This window comes from Opisthocomus hoazin, chromosome 3 (assembly GCF_030867145.1).
Source record: "Opisthocomus hoazin isolate bOpiHoa1 chromosome 3, bOpiHoa1.hap1, whole genome shotgun sequence".
Lineage (NCBI taxonomy): Eukaryota > Metazoa > Chordata > Aves > Opisthocomiformes > Opisthocomidae > Opisthocomus > Opisthocomus hoazin.
The window spans coordinates 32,236,052-32,254,702 of NC_134416.1; the positions used below are offsets into that span (position 1 = coordinate 32,236,052).

At 40.5% G+C, this 18,651-nt stretch overlaps 1 protein-coding gene across 4 annotated transcripts; it reads right to left on the bottom strand.

Moving 5' to 3' along the window:
- Positions 1 to 313: 313 nt before the first annotated feature.
- Positions 314 to 18,301, bottom strand: LOC104339443 (carbonic anhydrase 3). 4 transcript variants are annotated; one of them, XM_075415912.1, is made up of 7 exons: positions 18,018 to 18,301; positions 17,072 to 17,269; positions 9,319 to 9,437; positions 7,893 to 7,985; positions 6,887 to 6,952; positions 5,851 to 6,006; positions 314 to 2,033 (listed from the first exon to the last, which is right to left on the bottom strand). In XM_075415912.1, the coding sequence occupies exons 1-7, from the start codon at positions 18,061 to 18,063 to the stop codon at positions 1,914 to 1,916; spliced, it is 798 nt and encodes a 265-aa protein (XP_075272027.1). In that variant the 5' UTR covers positions 18,064 to 18,301; the 3' UTR covers positions 314 to 1,913. The 4 variants fall into 4 exon arrangements, with proteins under 4 accessions (XP_075272027.1, XP_075272029.1, XP_075272026.1 ...); XM_075415911.1 differs by lacking the exon at positions 314 to 2,033 and adding an exon at positions 2,051 to 4,829; XM_075415913.1 differs by lacking the exon at positions 314 to 2,033 and adding an exon at positions 4,754 to 5,773.
- Between the last annotated feature and the right edge of the window lie 350 nt (positions 18,302 to 18,651).

Genomic DNA, 18,651 nt, shown 5'->3' on the forward strand with positions numbered 1-18,651 from the left:
CGATTCCTGTAACCTTACAAGAAAGCCATTGTCAGAATAGAGTGATCTCACTAAAACAGATGTGGATGTCTCAAAGATGTAGCACACTGAACATGCTATTTCCTTGCTTGCAGTCACATGAAATATTATCAGTACTCTTGCACTTCAAACAAACATCTGACAAATATACCATCCATCATCAATTTCCGTTAAGGTGTACCGCAGAGGATATTGACAAGTCTTTCTTTAAAATTCTGTTGTTTTTACGTCTCTAAAACTGGAAAAAAACACACAGAACAGAAATTCTTAAGTAAATAAATTTATTATTGTTGGATTTTTTAATGCAGAAATACTGTTATTTCACATACAGGCTTACAATCCTGTTTCATTGTTCTTTACACCAAAACAAGAGACAAGAACAGCCTGGTCAACTGCATTTTGATCAGGAGAGTCAAACTGTGGTTTCAGGTATTCATGCACAAATCTCATTGACAGCAGGATCGATTATATTTCGCCAGCAGGAGCAGGGAGGTGATCATGCGCCTGTACTCAGCACTGGTGAGGCCGCACCTTGAGTACTGTGTTCAGTTTTGGGCTCCTCACTACAAGAAGGACATTGAGGTGCTGGAGCGTGTCCAGAGAAGGGCAACGAGGCTGGTGAGGGGTCTAGAGAACAAGTCTTGTGAGGAGCAGGTGTGGGAAGCTGGGGCTGTTTAGTCTGGAGTAGGCTGAGGGGGACCTTATTGCTGAAAGGAGGTTGTAGTGAGGCAGGTGTTGGTCTCTTTTCCCAGCTAACTAGCAATAGGACAAGCGGCAATGGCCTCAAGTTGCACCAGGGGAGGTTTAGATTAGATACTAGGAAAAATTTCTTTACTGAAAGAGTGCTCAGACATTGGAACAGGCTGCCCAGGGAAGTGGTGGAGTTCCCATCCCTGGAGGTTTTCAAAAAATGTGCAGACGTGGTACTTGAGGACATGGTGGTGTTGGGTTGACTTGATGATCTTAGAATAATAGGTTGGAAAAGACCTCTAAGATTGTATGAATTATATTTGCACACGCAGTGAGAATCTGACTCAAAAAAAACCCTGAAAAGATTAAGAACTCTTGCTGTCTTAACACCCGTTTTACACAGAAAAGCCACTTGCATACATAGAGAAAATATATATTCAAGATACAAAGACCAAGTTCTCAAAATCCATGTCAGTTTGAGTGCTACAATATTAAAATGCAAATTAGTCTTTTAATATGGACAACCAGTTCTGACACAAACAGAAACAGCTCTTCCCCCATTCCACAGTTTTAACTACGTATAACTTGGTGAATACAATTTTCAGAACAGACCTCTGTTTCACCTGTCAATTGTTTTAAGAAGCCAAAAGCCTAGTTCTTTTTCGATGGTTATGATGCAATTTTCTATTTTTTTCACATTTTATGTGACTATCAAATACCAAGAGAGTGCTCTCATTTATTTACAAGAATGCCTTGTGCATTAACTGGTGCAGCTCAGAGCAGCTCAGATACGGATAATGCTGGAAACAACTACTGAAAAATACATTTTTATGCTGAAAACAATTACTTCTCTTAACTGCAACCTCTTTAGCATGGAATAAGGCAAACATCAAGGGACATGTGGGCAATAGGAAATGGTTTTGTAGTTGTTAGTAGCATCTTCTTTATTCCTTTGTACTATTAACAAAAGCTAAGCTTAAAGCAGTTGTGAAGAGCCAAACAGATTCTCTACTTCCACTTTAATGGTAGGATTTGCCTAAGTAAATGTTATCCTCTGAAAGTGAAATTCACATTTCACGACTCAAAGTTTCAGCCTTCGGACCTACAGCTGGAGTTATGTCTAAATGCAACAGACGACACACATCAAAGCCATCTCTTAGTTCTAGAGGTTGCCTCACTCAGGGCCACCAAACCTGAGCCAGGTCCTAGAGGAATGATGCGCTCACCATCCTGAAATACCGAGGCTGAGTTGGGCGCCAGTTATCAACCAGGGGCAGATCAGGTTCATTCTCGGCATTCTTGGATAGACTGCGAAGCTTTGCCATCTGCAGGAGATCAAAAATTGAAGTGTCCTGATGAAAATCCCTTGGAATCAAATCCACACTCCAACAGCTAAACCAGGGAGGCTGGTCCAGCCCAAGAAGCTGGGGTGAAAGCCTCCTTCAAAGTTGTGAAAAGTCCTTCACCCCGTCACCACAAGAACTGTACTCATGCTTTTTTCCTAGCAGTAATAATCTTAGAAATAGTCAGGACAGAAAAAAATGGGTCCTATCTAAACAGGATTGTGAAAAGTACTGTCATTTATGTACTGTCTACAGAACTCTGTACAGCCACAGAAACTGTGAGAAGTCCTCAGAAAATGCAAATAGAACAGCCTATGCCTCAATAAACCTCTCCCGCTCTAACCCTGTTTTGGTGCCTGTTTGTTAAGAAGCCTCCGGAATGGCAAGATGTCAAGGATAAATTATAAACTATGTTCATTTCCGTGGTGGGTCTGTAGCAGAGGATATATTCTGCTGCAGTGACACAAAAAAGTCCATTATTAATAACAGGAATGTAAATCTGGATAATGACTCGGTCAAGGTTTCAAATGGTTTGTAAACAGGATCTGCACCTTGACTCTCCTTGGCCTTTTCTTTCAACTAAGGTATGGGTTTTTTTGAGGGAAAGATAGGAAGAGTTCTCCCCATACTCTTCAAAACTGTATAACGCTCTTCCTCTACTGCTTTCTGATTTTCAAAGGATGCAACACATATACCCACTTACAGATACATTACGTTCTTTTGCTGTCAATGCTGTGCACAACATTAGACAGAAAGCGTATCAGCTGTGATTCAGACACTTGACACTTCCCTGTTTGAACGGCTTACCATGAAAAGAATGCACACATTGTCCCATGTGCACACTTGAAAACGTAGCCCCACGCGTGGCACGCATCAACTTTGTTTGCAATTAGCTTCAATACGCTAATGTATCTACCTTTTACAGCTCTGAGTTCAAGTCCGACAGAAGCAGAACCTCCATCTGGGCTGTAAAAGCTGGGTTCACTGGGACTATACTAAATCCAGTTTACGGACTGAGCTAGCTCAGGCATCTCAACACTGCTCTTCACTACATGGCTCAGAAAAGGCAGCTGTCTCAGTTTGCTTGAACAATGATGAAGTCATATTTATAACCAGAATAATATGCATCAGCTGGATTACTCATCTGAAATCAAATTTCAGATTTCAGATGAAGAATAATTTGGAGATGAAAAATGAGATGAGGAGATGAAAATAGTTCATCAGTTTTTTAATACTGATAAGGTACTATTGGAGAAGAGATTGGTGGCTTTTACTGTTATTTGGGGAAGATCTGCCCTACTCAGTAAAAAAAAGGCATATATTCAGGCTATAGCTACATAAAGGTGAAAAAAATAGGCAGCAACTGGACAGAGTTTTTCCACAGTTGAAATCCCATCCTTTCATTAAAAGCAATCTTTACAGCTAGGCCACCTGCCCTACATCTCACAGGGATTCCTGGTGAACTGATTTTTCCTGCAGAGTACTGACTCACAGCAACTGCGCTTATCCTTGTGGCTAATCTGCTATTACCATCTGCCTGCAAAAGCATCCAAACAATCCACTGTAAATGCACATACACTTAAAATAATTACTATTAATGAGGCTGCCATGGAAGTACACTTTCTAGGATTAGAAATAATTGGTAACACAATCCTCTTTTATGAATACATTATTCAGACTGCAGGCACTCTGGAGTGAGGAAAGTCTTTCTATTGTATTTGCATACAGTGCCTCACACACACTGCCATTTCTGCCTGAAAAGCTCTTATCTCAGGATAAAAGCAAATGCCGCACCTGTATGTAGTAATTTCTTCTTCACCTTATATGCTCCATTTTTTCTACAGTAGGGCCAGTTACCAAACAGTGTGTATGCTTCCCAATACTCACTAAATTTAGATAAGCTGAAAAATAGGCCATGACCTAATCACAGCAGTGATCAGTAAGTCTTTTCATGAAGCTGGATCAATGATGTGATTAGTTATTCCTTCAAAAATGCATTTTATATCAGAGATGCTGAGTAATGACAACACTTATCCCAACAAAATCTGTAGCTGATCTTCTATAATATAAACCTCTAAGCAGATTTATTTTGTGGAAACCAGTCAGACCATTTATGTATTTTACACACTAGTACCAGTTTCAGAATAGCTCACGTATTTTAATGTTTGTATGGGCAAGAAACCAGGAAGCATATCAATTCAATAAGATGCAATAAGAGCCACACGAATACAAAGTACTAGAAAATAGGTTTTTTTTGTGATACATGCATATTAATCAACACAACGAAACACCTCACCACTTTGAGAATATAAATTAAAAAGTTATGTGTCTACATATAATATCCACCTAATATTTCAGTCACCTGATTAATGTTCATGTTCTCACTATCCTGGAGTCTTGAAATTTGTGACATTGTATCATTATAGTCTGCTGAGTAGAGGAATAATGTCAGATAAGAAAACTGACTTGTGTGGTACGAGTAGAATCATAGGCTGAAATGTGATGAAAGAGGGCATTCAAATTTCTATAAATGTGATTGAGAGGGAATACGGATTAACAAGAAACACTTCTTTGTGGTAAGTAACTAGAGAAGGCTTTCAAATTAACAAGAAACTATAGTTATCTGATGCTGCTCCTGTTTGTGAAAATTTAGCTGGTATACCTTCCAGAAACACTGGTCTCAAGAACCTGACACAACACTTCCATAATTTGCTTGGTTACATGATGCCATCTAGAATGTGGGTCAGACTCCATCACCAATGCCATTAAATTTGTATTCTGAAAAAAAGATGGTTTTGAAAGAAACATGCTCTAAGAGACACATTTGCAAAGTAGTATGTTCAAAAAGCTGGAAATGCTCAGCTGCATTCCGTGAGAACACTGGACTCCTGCTTCATTCAGTGTGCAATGTAGTTAAGATACCCAACTGTCCCACTGCATTTAATCACAGATAATCACTTTTTCACAGCAGCGTCATTTCCTGATTTGTCCAGTGACCACCCTCAAACACTCATCATAAGCAATGAACACTTCACGTGAGGAAGCTTGAGACAATATAAATGGTTGAAAAAATCCTGCATAATCAAAGTTGTTGGTACAAACCTAATATAAGCTTTAGCTGAATGTGCCAAAGTTCTGATTTAAATGGTTGCAAATTGGTGTAATGCAGTGTTTTAAGCTCTGTGTAAAATAAAAGGTATGAGCCACACCTAGGTCTATCCCTTCCTGCCAGCAAGAGTTAATATCATGGGAACACAGGGACTGCGCAACAAACAGAGAATTATTCTTTAGTTGATGTCACAAGAGGTCTCCAGCTGACGGGGGCAAGAACTCATATATATTAACTACTGCTTGCTGTCAGTCACACTCCAAACTGTTATAAACTCTTACCATCTACACTGCGTTACGATTTTACTGATTTATAAAGCTCTCTGATGTCTGTGGATTTGAAGCACCACGATGTCTGACATGGGCTACGAAACAATGAGCTGTTCCAAGTACAGAAGGTCATTGTCTCCACTCAATTAGTTAATGTAGGAGTCATACAGAGACAGATAGAGAGACGTGTCTAATAGGTTGAATGCACATACTAGGTTGTAGACTGCAGTCCTTTGAAGATTTTTACAGGTTCCCTATGGAGTCCCAAGGTAGTTTCTAAGGCATTCGGTTCTTCACTGTCCTTTTAATTATGCAATTTCTCACAGAATCCAATGAGCATTTTCCTTGTCAAAAGAGTAATATCAGGTTATCACATGTAACTAAAAAGAAGCGGGTAAAATATTATCTATTTGAAGTTTACCTGGTCTGAACTGACAATGATAGGCTCTCTAAGGACAATCCAGGTGATGCACTCTTCGCAAGGTGGAGTAGTGAAAGACCCATGATATGTCCAGTAGTCATGAGATTTAGGGAAAAGAATTGAAGGATCGAAGTTTGGAAAAGGAGCTTCTTTACCCTTTAAAAAAAACACAGCCAAACCAAATAGGAAGCTCTTCCACAGCTCTAGTCAAGATTAGTTAAAGATGCAGCTCTGGCATTTTAAGAAACAGAGAGTGAAACAGATACTTCAAAGGTATGAACTAAGGAAACTAAGCCCACATCTACACAATACATAATAATGCAGTGTAAAGGTAAGTGGACTGAATAACCCTCACAGATGGACCTAGAGAAGCTTGACACAACATACAACTCCATGAAGCTACTTCCTGTACCTGGGCTACCCCATGTCAAGTGACATCCAGTACCAATGTGCTTCACTCACTCCGGTGAAGAAATACTCTTCCTTCTGGACTCCTTTCTTCTGGAAATTATGCCTATCTATTGAATATTGGATTAGGTCAGCGTATAATGAAGTAAGACAGGTACTCTAGATTTATAATATTTGCACTAATAACAAACAAGACAGCTTATTAAATGTGAGATTCTTATCACCTAATGTTATCTGAGACACAGATGTCTAGTCAATGGCATTTCCACAGCTCCACTGGGCAGCCTATTTCAAGACCAAATGGACCAATTTCCAAAGGTGCCTTTCTTTTGTCACTGACCACTGAAGAAATAAGACCCCATGCCTGGTTTTTAGGTGAGTAAAGTTTGGTGAGATGACTCATTTTCAGCATATTACAAGGCCCATAAAGCCAAAGAAGGCGCATACATAAATGGAAGAAGGACTTTTCTTGTTAATGAAAAGCTACCCATGGTTTTATTCACAAGCAGATTCTGGCAATGCTGTAGATCAGAATTTGAAATCTAGGAAGTCATGCCACTTGGTGTTTTTTTTTTTGTCCTGAAAATTTGCAGCAATCTTCCTATAATGAATAGCCCAACATCATTACCTTTGTTTTGATAGCATTTATTTCTTCAAGAATTCTCTTCATCTCTGGTTTGGGAGTTTTCCCTACCTGTAAAGGAAGAAAGCAAGAGCTAACCCAAGAGTTCTGCTTGATCTGCTTCTTTCTCTTGTTTTTATATATGTGGATCTAAACATTTATCAACTACAAAATGACAATGCACTAACCTAACCTATCACCCCTACCAGCTTAGTAAGCTATGTCTTCTGTCTGTCCCCTCTGTCTGTACCCCCTGTCTCTACCCCAACAGATATTATGTTCCAAATAATGAAATTATATCAGTACAGAAACTCAGCATCATGGGTAATTTCACAATACAGCTACTCCTGTTGACATTGAATTTTAGCCTAACAAAGATAAATAACTCTTCAGACTCTAGTACAGAAATTGGAAAGTTTCATTCCATGGAATGGAATCCAGACTTCATGGTCAGATCTACTGTTTGCAATTGATCTCAACACAGATGGCCATCTTTCTATCTCTAGTGAATATTAATTAAACAAGAGAGAGCAAAGGCCAGTATTTCTGGCTAAGACTGCATGCTCCCAAAAGGATTTCAAAAAAGGATGGATTACATGTATTATCTGTGAGTTAGTTTTGCCTGGGAGAAAGTTCACGAAAAGCCTAGGAGCAGTACCCGTCCTTGAAATCAGTCCATGATCAGCATAGAAGACAGCTGACTGCTACTGGTCAGAGGGCCACTACTGACATCGTGTCCCCAAAGCAGGGGCAAATACATCTGGATTTACAGTTTCCACCAGCCACATAGTGACACAATAGCCACTGGGACAAGTGCGTGTAGTTTCGGATACCATTTGACATAACATGACTCATGCTCTGTAACTTGAAAAGCATGCATTACCAAAAGTCAAGCCCTTCAATGTGGTATGATCCCTAGAAAATATATTCAGAGGGTTTCTCTTTTTAAACCCTGGAAGAATAGAAAACTCTACAGTAGCAGTACAAAGGAGGGTTGCGTGCTTCTACTTACTTGCAAAAATATGGCCAAAACGGCTATTCCATCAGTTCTTCTCACAGCATCAAGGTAATTACTGTATTTGGGATTCCAGTGTAACAAATGTAGCTGGAAACAAAGAAAAACATGCAAAAAACCCCACAATTACTAAATATCAAGCAATCAGACTGAATTTAGAGTTCTTATACATGAGAGAATTTGAGGCAACAAAGGTGAAGGACTAGGCCTTCCAGAAAAAAAAATATTAAAAAAGAGACAGCAATTAATATACAAGTTGTATCAGCCATCTATTGTTATTAGACTACTATTTGCTTTAAAATAAACTACAAACATCTTAATACAGAAATTGCAAAAAAGAACAGAAATCTCATCTTAAAGCTGAAGAACACAGGCTCGTAGACCTGTTGGAGCAGGTCCATAGGAGGGCCACAAAATGATTCGAGGTCTGGAACACCTCTTCTATGATGAAAAGCTGAGAGAATTGGGGCTGTTCAGCCTGGAGATAGGAAGGTTGTGGGGAGACCTTATAGCAGCCTTCCAGTACCTGAAGGGAGCCTATAGGAAGGACAGAGAGGGACTTTTCACAAGAGTGTGTAGTGATAAGACAAGGGGGAATGGCTGTAAACTAAAAGAGGGGAGATTTAGATCAGGTATTAGGAAGAAATTCTTCACCATGAAGGTGGTGAAACACTGGCACAGGTTGCCCAGAGAAGCTGTGGCTGCCCCCTCCCTGGAAGTGTTCAAGGCCAGGCTGGACAGGGCTTTGAGCAGCCTGGTCTAGTGGAAGGTGTCCCTGTCCATGGCGGAGGGGTTGGAACTAGATTACCTTTAAGGTCCCCTCCAATCCAAAACATTCTATGATTCTATGAACATAGAAAACATGCTTAAGTAAGCAGGTCGAACATGAAGTTCAGAAGTCATCTACTGATATGTGATTCATTTCCATCTGGCTTTCGAATTACAGAAATTCTAGCAAAGAATCCATAAGAATGTAAGCTCTGTGTATTATTAGTCTACAGTTCTCATATTCCCTTACAGTCCTGAAGTGGTAGAAAATCAAGGTAATACATTCTTCCTCCGTTCTGTTGCTAATATTTTATAATTATGCTATAATACTGTACTCTTAGAATACTCTTTCAGTAAGTTTGCATTGCTTCTCAGTAATTCAGTCTTGCTGTCCTATGTTTCAAGCTATGTTGGTTTGAGAACATGGAAACTTTTGTTTCACATAGTATTTTTATTTTCTTATGCTGTGAGAATTATTTCAGCCCAATCCACATTTATATGAATCGATGGGAGTGAGAAGAAAATGTCACAGATAAACAGAGTTATAGAAAGAGCTCCTTGAAAAGCAGACAAATGAGAAATCTTGCCCCACCTGAACAATAATGACAAATGTTATTTTACACCCTATTCTAAAGTAAAAACTGGTGAGTCTTACCTCTCCTGCATATCTCACTCCATTCACAACATGCTCAGAGCCATGGTCATCAGATGAACCCCAGTGAAAGTGAAGCTGACGCAGCCTGAAGACTCCTGGAAGTGGCCCACCTCTCAGCACTGCAATTGATAATCTGCATCAGCATTAGACTCGCGTCTCTTCCAATTTTTTTAAAAGAAATATATGTATTTTAAAACATTTACATACATATTTACATATTCACTGCACAGGTGTTCTACATTCTAAGAGTAATGAGTACATCTTGGAAATCTGCATTGACTTTAGCAGTACTTCAGGCAACCACCTGCAGCTATACGCACTTACAGGCACATGAAAATTATCTGTGTCTAGGCTTCCGTTACAGTCAGTAGAGATCACTGTTTTAATTCAGCTGTATAAATGTGCATCTAGTACCTTCTGGGATATTCCAAAGACACCTGGACAGGACTGTAAGGTGTGATACAAGATCTGCACTTTTCTAAAGCAGTATCTGGAGTCAACGTGAAATAGATTAGGTTATCAAAAATGGCGTGAGATGCCTATGTTTGGGTAACTGAAGTAAGACCCTGATTAGAACAGTCAAACTTCTAGCGTAATTCTGCTTGCCTTAAGGTAGATGCTCAACAGACGGTGACCTGGATTGCTCTTTGGACTCCACGGATGAAGTGTGACTCCACCTCTGTTGATGCGAATGGGAGTTTCGAGACATAACTCACCTACGTTTAAAAGCTCACATAAGACACCTAAATTTAGGTGTCAGTCTCCTCCTGAATTCTTTCTAATATCTACCTATATCAAAGCACACAAAAACAGCCGTGATGAAGACCAACTACCGAAGTGCTAGATGATAAACATTCCCATGTCTCTTATTGCAGGCTATGACTTATTTGTTTAAAAACACATGAAATTACTGACGCTGCTTCTGCTATAATGGCTGTTCCATCCAGCTGTGGAAGAGGAGAAAGAAAACAGCCAGAAAAGGAATCACTGAGAATACAAACTATTTTCCTAAAGCAAAGTTCAGCCTGTGATGAACAATACCCTGTATTCTAAACAATCTTACCATTTTTACTTTATATATCAAATGAATGTGGTATATTTGAAAGGATCTCGCAATAGAAAGGGAAGAACTTCTTCATGTTCACCAAATATTAATATCCAATTTTCATTCACTTTATTTGGAGATAGAAGTTATAGCATTCCTAAAAACCATTCAGCAGTTCTCAAGAACAGGTCTTTATATGCTACAGAAAAATATCCCTAAATCTGAAAAGGAATGAAATCCATGATCATCTCAAGAAATAAAGTACTAAGAGTATTCTTTACTGAACATTAAGAGCAAGCTGTTATTCTCAACAAATTCCTTTTACTTACTCCCACAGACATTCAGTACTGTGGCTGATACAGACAGAGTAACAGTAGTAGCTGACAAGGCCATCAATCCTCCATTAAAATAGATCTGTAAGACCAAATAATCCAGTTTAAGGTAAAAATGTGTCATTATTTCCACTGATGGGCCATCAGCAAACATATTCGATTGGGCGTTAAGTGAAGCTCTGCATCACCTCCTGCCAACACATTCCTGGCTTCACTCCTCTATAAATAGACAGTACCTTTTACTTCGCACACTGTAAGCAAACAGAGCGATGCAGGCTAAGATGCCTATAAACCAACACCTCCTGAAGGACAAAAAGGTGTTTTCTTTCTTTTAAGTTCAAGTGTGTAGTAAAAAGAATAGAAATACATGAAATGACAATGTCAGGAAATGAAATTTCCCTATGCTTTAAAAAAGATAAACAAAACAATTACAAGAATGAAGTTCTCCAATATCTAAAACAAAAAAATCCCAAACTACGTCTGCACAGCTCAAAGTCAGTAAAAGAAATCTTTTTTCTTTAAAAAAAACAAAAACATGTGGCTTGGAACCTAAATTCTAAGGGTATCTTTATCCTCTTGGGTTTTTGTTTTTGGAAAATACTAACACAAATAGACATTCATGCACCAGTGAAACAAGGAATATGAGGTAAAAGTTTATAAAAGAAATTACGGTATCTTTAAATTGTTTTCAGTGTTTTCAGTCGTGTTAAAATATAGATTTATTTTTATATATTTACATAATTATATGTAACAGAATTATTCTAACAGTTATTACATAGGAAATGTTCACCTTAAATATCCGAGAATCACAGTTTGAAGGCTGTGATAGCTGTTTTCCTACCACAAAACACTTACGAAAGGATGCTTTTCTAGAAGGCCTCATGACTCAATGAGCTTCTACCTATGACACTGAACGAAACAAAAAGCAAGAGTTTTAAAAAAGGAGCCTGCAGGCTCACTCCCTGATATACAGGCAGCCAGATTTTCTCTTAGTTCTCTGAAATACTGTGTAATCTTTTTCACATGGCTAGCTGAACGGCTGGACATACTTCTGAATATTGGAAATGTGGCATTTCTGTTCCTCTTTCTGCTCTACAGGAAGTAACAGGAAGGCCACAGCACATTTACCAGAATGTAACTCCCTCAAACTTGCTGTCATTAAAGTAACACGGCCCAACAGCAGGAATATACAAACCAACCCGGGAGGAGAAAAGCATTCTCCCAAGGGAGAAAAGTGTTCACTCCTTTTTGGTGCCTTATTGCAAGCTCTCATCCCATTGCTCAGTGACTAACTCTTTCTATACGGATTTGCACATCACCCTACACCAGTGCCTGATATTAGACGTAAAAAAGTCAGTCTGAAGCGCTTGCTCAAATTCCATGTCCCTCCATCCACACTGAAGAATGGTCTGTCACAAAGCAGTCCTACACAGACACACATGTGCACATCACTTCCAGTAAAAAAGCTCACCTCTTATTTGATCCCACATAAACCAAGCAGCGTGAGACAGAACTGGCTCATAAAAGAATGGGTTTTTTCCACTCTCAATGTAATCCCTGAGGCAGACGCTTTCCCCAGAGAGGTCAATTGTTGCACTGGAGGATGTAACTAAGGCAAGAAAACACTCCGTATCTCATTCTGTGTGTTCACACAGCAAAACAAAGTTGTGATGCAGTTTGAGTGGAGATGACCACTCCACTTTACCTTAGCTAGCAGGGTGACCTTAGCAACAGAAATGTGACAAAGAAGGTTTTGAAATAAGTCCATCCACTTGCTGAGCAGCTTAGGAAAGGGTCTGGTTGTTAATCTGCGCTAATGTCAGTCATCATCTAACCTCACCAAAGTAAAACTGGCAAAGTTACGCCTACGCAAATGCCTCCCCTATTTGCTGGGAAGGCATACTGTGAAAGTCAGGTGGAAAACCACAAGAAGCACTAAACAGATTCATGAGGTGAGCTGTGCTTATAAACATGAGAAGAACTAACTGTTCTTATAAGATTTATGATCGTCACATCCTGCCAAATCCATAAAATGAACTGGTAAACCACAACTAAAGTAAATTAGTATGGTATCGCTGCATGACAATTGAAAAATATACATTATCTTTGCTATGCTGCTTTGTAACAGAGTCTAACAGTGCAGTACAAAACCCACAGCTTTTTAATGTCAGTGCCATATTTTAAATGTTATAAAAAAGCCTCTACTTGAAAGAGGATTTCTGTACTGAAACACTCTAACTGCAGGGATAAAATGTATTTCGTAAAAACTTTTCTAATGTTTTAAACAGTTCTCACTGAAATTGTCTTTAAGCAATCACTGAATAGATATGGAGAAGAATTACTTCTTTTATATTTGAACTTTGTATTCTCACGGGGATGGAGGAGTGCCTGCCAGAAGTCTGTCAGCATCCCACCCACCTTCGCCTGCACTGCAACACACCTTTTCCAGTTTTGTGCCTATTGATCAGAGCCTGTTCAGCAGTGAGCTCCCACATCATCTCTGTTTGTGATCCGCGGTAGGGCTGAAATCCCCATCTGCAGGGGCAGAAAACTGACAGTACACTTCGTAACTGTAGCCTCAAACAATCGCATGGAGGTTAAGTTAACAGAAACTCAACACCAAAATCCCCTGTACCCAAGCCCTGCAGTGATCATATTAACACAGAGTACCTTCATGCAGACACTACAGATGATAGATGTGTCAAACAACGAAGGAAGAATTTAACTTTGCTGCCATTTGCAGTATGCAGTACGGCCATCAAGTGGTGTGTACCAACAGCCACACAAGCACTGAGATGTAGCTGTCCTATTCTTGTAACGACAACTGACTTGTTCCAATGTAAATTCAGTACACAAAATGTTCAGGAACTTTTTGCAGGAATCAACCAAAATGTGTCTATTGACAAACTTCCCACAGTTTTAATTAAAGTTACTGGGGTTTGTAATTTTTTAGAACCAGTCAACAAATAAATGTTCATTCACCAGAAGCTGGTAATCAAAATTGCATTTGCAAAGACAGATGAGATTTCCCACAAAGTGGTACTCTAGCAAATGCTGTTCGCAAGCACCAGTTGTGCTGAAAGAGACCGATATGCCACAAGCTTTCTCTACTTACAGTTATGGTCTCTTTATATTATTTTTTTTCATCATCCACTTCCAAAGGCACACATTCCTTCGACAAGAGATCAAAAGATTCTGCAAATAGCATCAAGGTAACCTTGTAATAAAGTGTGCCTGCACTGAGTTACTCCAAGCCCTTAAATGTCATCCATCAGAAAATTAGTAAAAAAGAGAAGCCAACGTTTGGCGGATGAACTTTCACAGAAAGTGTCAAGGAGATAACAGAAACAAAGTAAGGAGATGAAGGAAGGCATCCATTTGACACAGCCTTCATGACCCAACTGCTGCGTCTGGGTTCCAGTACAAGACTTACTTACCTTTACTGTTTCCTAAATATTTGAATGTTTTGATGTCACCATCTATCCACAAGTATTATAAAGAAAGCCAGAGTTGAAAATTGTAAGGAAGTTACAAGCTACAGATCTCACACAACATTATGACAATGATCCCACCAGGTAGGTAGTCTCAGGACACTTCTCTGGCACAAATATTTTTGGAATTTTAAAAGCAAATGAACTCTCCCAGTAGAAATAAGATTGCAGCCCTAATTCGAAACAAAACCAGAGTCACTGCTGGATCTAAAAGAGTATCTGAGTTGCCACTCAGGCCAAAAAACATAGCACTGGTAAGCTGCCAAAGCACCCAAGTTCTGGTATGGGTTTTACTGTGGCCATCACAAGGTGGCACAACGGCCTAGGAGGTTTTGATTTCATCTCCCAGCTCTTTCCTGGATATTGAGACACCAGTCTCCACCTGCAGTGATTTTACAGTGCTTAAGGTCCTTCCTCCACATAGGTATGGTAAGACAGGCAAGTGAGTCCACAACAATCAATTAACTTGTTCAGACAGGCAGCAGAGGCATGACACAGCTCCTAAAGCAAATACCTGTCACTAAAGCCTTCTGCTGTATTGCAGATTCTTAAAGTTAAGCAGACTTTATAAATAGTTGGAGACAAATTTTCCAATTCCTTCCATTAGACTAACTCCAAAGATAACAGCAATAAGGCCTTTTTCAACATAATATATTAATTACATTGGATGGTACTTTTCCCAAAAGCTTATCTGTAATCATTCGAGTTTAAGAAACTGTCCCAATGGTGAAAATTCAAAGTATTCCTGACATAGAAGAGAAAATGGAAGTAAAACTGGGAGACATCCAAAGTAATTCATTTTATCACTCACCTTCTACTTCATCTACCACTAATGAAAATCTAGATATAACTACAGATACAGGTATGACTACTAACTGAAAAAACTACGAAAATAAAGGAAGCCCTTAGTTTTCTGGTTAACTCAGAAATAATTCAGACAGATAGACAGTGATAAACACGTAGACAGATAGATAGATAGACAGATAGAATGTCTTAAAGAAATGTTTCAATGAATAAAAGCTTCATTCCTATATGATTGCTATTACATATGTACGTATTATGGAGCAGGTGGTTCCTTTACACAAAAAAGAAGTCATTGTACATATCCTAAAAAACTTTAAACACGCTCAAGTCAGTAGGAGTATGCACAGTGGAATTCGTCCTGCAATTAGCATTATGCTAGAGAAGGAACACCACCCACAGACTCTGCAGGCAATGGTATAACAAAGGAGACGTAACAATAAACACTGAATGTTGCTTGCCTTCAAAGAGCTGAGAAATACACCTACTTTTTTTCCAGTGAGTCACTTTTTATTTCTGAGATCTGAACACAACAGTTACTGAGCAGTTCATCCGAAAAAAATTCAGAACATTCCAAAACTTTCTGCTCGTTGCAGCCACCATGTTGCATCCAAGCTGCAGATTGCTGTGCCTGAATACTCCCTCCTGTGCAAAATCTGAGTAATTATAACTTTGACGTTTATGCAGAAGATGCAACCATTGATATGTCTGATGCTGTTCCAACAAATACCAGCAATGGCAGAAAACGGTAAGTAATGGTCATAGAGGTCTTCTCACATGCCACAGCTACATCTTTTTACTGATGTATCATGTGATCTGACATTAACAATATTTTTATTCAAATAACACTAAAAATTCCCACTTTGGTAGAAAAGTAATCTAATGCTTCACTGCATAGTCATTAGTGAGTTTTGACAGCGTATTAACTAGTCCAGCCTACATACGTTTTGATCCTCAGTTTTCACGAAACTCAAGAAATTAAAAATTCACTACACTGAATCCATGCCTTCAGATATTTAAGATCAATAAACCTATTAGTAAAATTCCTCCTAGGAATTATAGCTGTCAATCCTAGTTATACCATAATAGAAATTTCAACTTTTAACACAGTTAAGAAGTAAGTCTGTACACTGTGGAAGACAGACTTTTCAATATTTTACTGAAATTGACATTTCTTTTTCCTTTTCTTACCATCCCATGTACTATAAATAATAACACTGTTCTGTTGACCTTGACCCAAGAATAGAGTGAGGTATGTGTTTGATTTTTCCTTTTTATCTTAGTACTAATGCAATTTCATACTTCTTTCAGTAATGTTTTCTCCTCTGAAACATAGCCAACAGTATTAACATGAAACGTCAGTGGTTCTGCCAACATAAATTAAATATTTCTAGCACCTGTTCAACAGAATGGACATATCTCTTCAAAATATATAACCCCACTAACTCTTAAAAGCTATGTATTATTTATGCAGCACATTGCATATTGTCATAACGATGAGTGGATGAAAGATTTTGGGCATTAAAGCTGAAACACTGGAATTTCTCAGCTGTATAATCCTTGTTAAGACAAAATATCATGAATGCCAAATGGAGTTTTCACTGATTAAATACTGTGACTTTGTGGCAACATCTGGTTCATAACTTGATTTATCAGAAATTATAGAGGTACAGTTTTCAAATATTGTACCTTCAGCCATACACACAGTTAAAGATGCTCTGCTGGGTGTCTCAAATAGTCTTGAATGGAAAAATTCAGTCCTCATAAACAAAGCCTGGGCTGCATGCTCCTGGAAAGCAGCACAACTGCAATGGCTCTTGCAAGCACAGAACCTTACACCTTAATTCATCCTGCACCAAGCTCCTTTGCAGCTCTCTGTATCCCCTAGGATTCTACCTATGGACTTTAAAAGTAGTCACAGGCCTTTCCCACCAGTTGTGCAGGGCACTGGAGTCACAGAAACCTATACGACACACACAGGCAGTAGACAGAGACCTTCTGACAGCCACGAGCATTCAGAGCACACTCTGTCTTCCAAGAGTCTCTGATACATAATGACAGCTTGAGGTGAAAACAAAACTAACCTGATCTATCGAAAGAATCATCAAATACAACTCTGCAGGTTTTCCCATTATTGAGGATGGTCTTAGCTGCACCGGGATCATAACTAGCAAACCATGGTAGTAGGGAGCGATCATAATGCACTTCTTTGTTATTGATTTCAATAGGTGATTGACGGCGTCCTTTGGCAATTGGGTAATTTTTGTGCCACTGATCTGGTCCTAGAAAAAATACAGAGAAATATCTTGACAACATTTTCCAGTTAGGTACAAGTTGTATTATAATAAATGCAAGCTTAGCTTTGCTTAGCTATAGAACAACAACAAAATGTATTAATGAGTAGGTTACTAATCACCTGGTTGTTAGTCATGGCCTGTCAAGAGTTTCATGGTCTAAAAAGCAATCAGATCACTGTAGTTGGAATATTAGATACTCTAAGTCATTTGGCTGAATCTAAACTCTCGCAGCAACCTCAGGACTTTACTTATCAGGAGACTGACAACCCACCAAGGAAGGAAACTCGAGGTGCATAGTCCAAGTGGCTAGAAATACGGTGGGATACACCCAAACAAATCAACTGTGGCAGCATCTACCCATCTGCAGAGAGAAAAGGCCACTGGTATCTTAAGAAGACAAAATGTGGACTTAATTTTCACCATGGTTTTATCAAGAGCTTCACGTCGAAAAAGCCTGGCTGAGGAACAGGCCCCTCAGGCTTCCAGCCTCCGCAGGCGGGGGGATGGCGGTCCCGCTCTTCCTGCACCACGGCGAGCCCAGAGCTGGACTTGAACGCTACGTCAACCTACAACTTACATTAGTAGGAGGAAGACTGACTTTATTTACCTCGGAGACCTCAGCCACTGCCTCCCCTTCCACACCGGCGAGGGCGACCAGCCGGGAGCCCTCCTTCCCCCTCCCCACGCACGGCCTCGCCCGGGCGTTGCCGCCGGGACCCCGCGCCCCACTCACCGTTGTCGCCGTCGTAGCCCCACGGGTAGTAGCTGGGGTTGATCATGGTGCGGCTGCCGCGGCCCGGCGCCGCGCCTCAGCCTCTGCGGGGGGCTCTGCCAGCACGGCGGCCTCGTCCCACGGCCGCTTTTTATAGACTCCCTCCAACTCCATGCCCTTCCCCGCCGCCGGCCGGCCGGGAGGGACCGCGAGGCCCCGACCGCCGGGGGCGGGGAGAGCCGCGCTGCTAGCCCGCCGCGCTTGGCGTGGAGGGCGGGAGAGTCTCCTCAGGGAGGGTCCGGCTGCCAGCGGGGTCCGCAGGGGCGGCGCGGGGCGGCCGGCCCAGGGGCTGCGGGGGAGGGGGCCCAGCCGGGGCGGTGCTGGGGAGGCCTGGGGAGGGGAAGGGGCTGCTCCCGAGGGGTGGGAGTAGGGAAAAGCACCGATGTCCGGAGCCAGGCGCAGGCGATGTAGGAGCATTTTTCAAATTCAAGCGAGATCTGTACATGTACACAGACAGACATGTAAACCGAGAAGCTTAGCCTGGCTGGTTCCAGAAATTAAATTTCTGGGTCACTGGCAGCGTGGCTGGGCCTGTGGTGGCTGTTCCCAGAAAGCCCGCTCGCTGCAAGGCCGCGCCGGGCTGGCGGCGGCTGGG

Bases quoted from the DNA above. Each gene is read 5' to 3' on its own strand.
- LOC104339443 (XM_075415911.1), bottom strand. From the start codon at position 18,063: ATGATCAACCCCAGCTACTACCCGTGGGGCTACGACGGCGACAACG. The intron at 17,270-18,017 runs GTGAGTGGGGCG...TATTTTTTCTAG, and splicing joins GGGCTACGACGGCGACAACG to GACCAGATCAGTGGCACAAA. The intron at 7,986-9,318 runs GTAAGACTCACC...CTTTGTTTCCAG, and splicing joins GAGTGAGATATGCAGGAGAG to CTACATTTGTTACACTGGAA.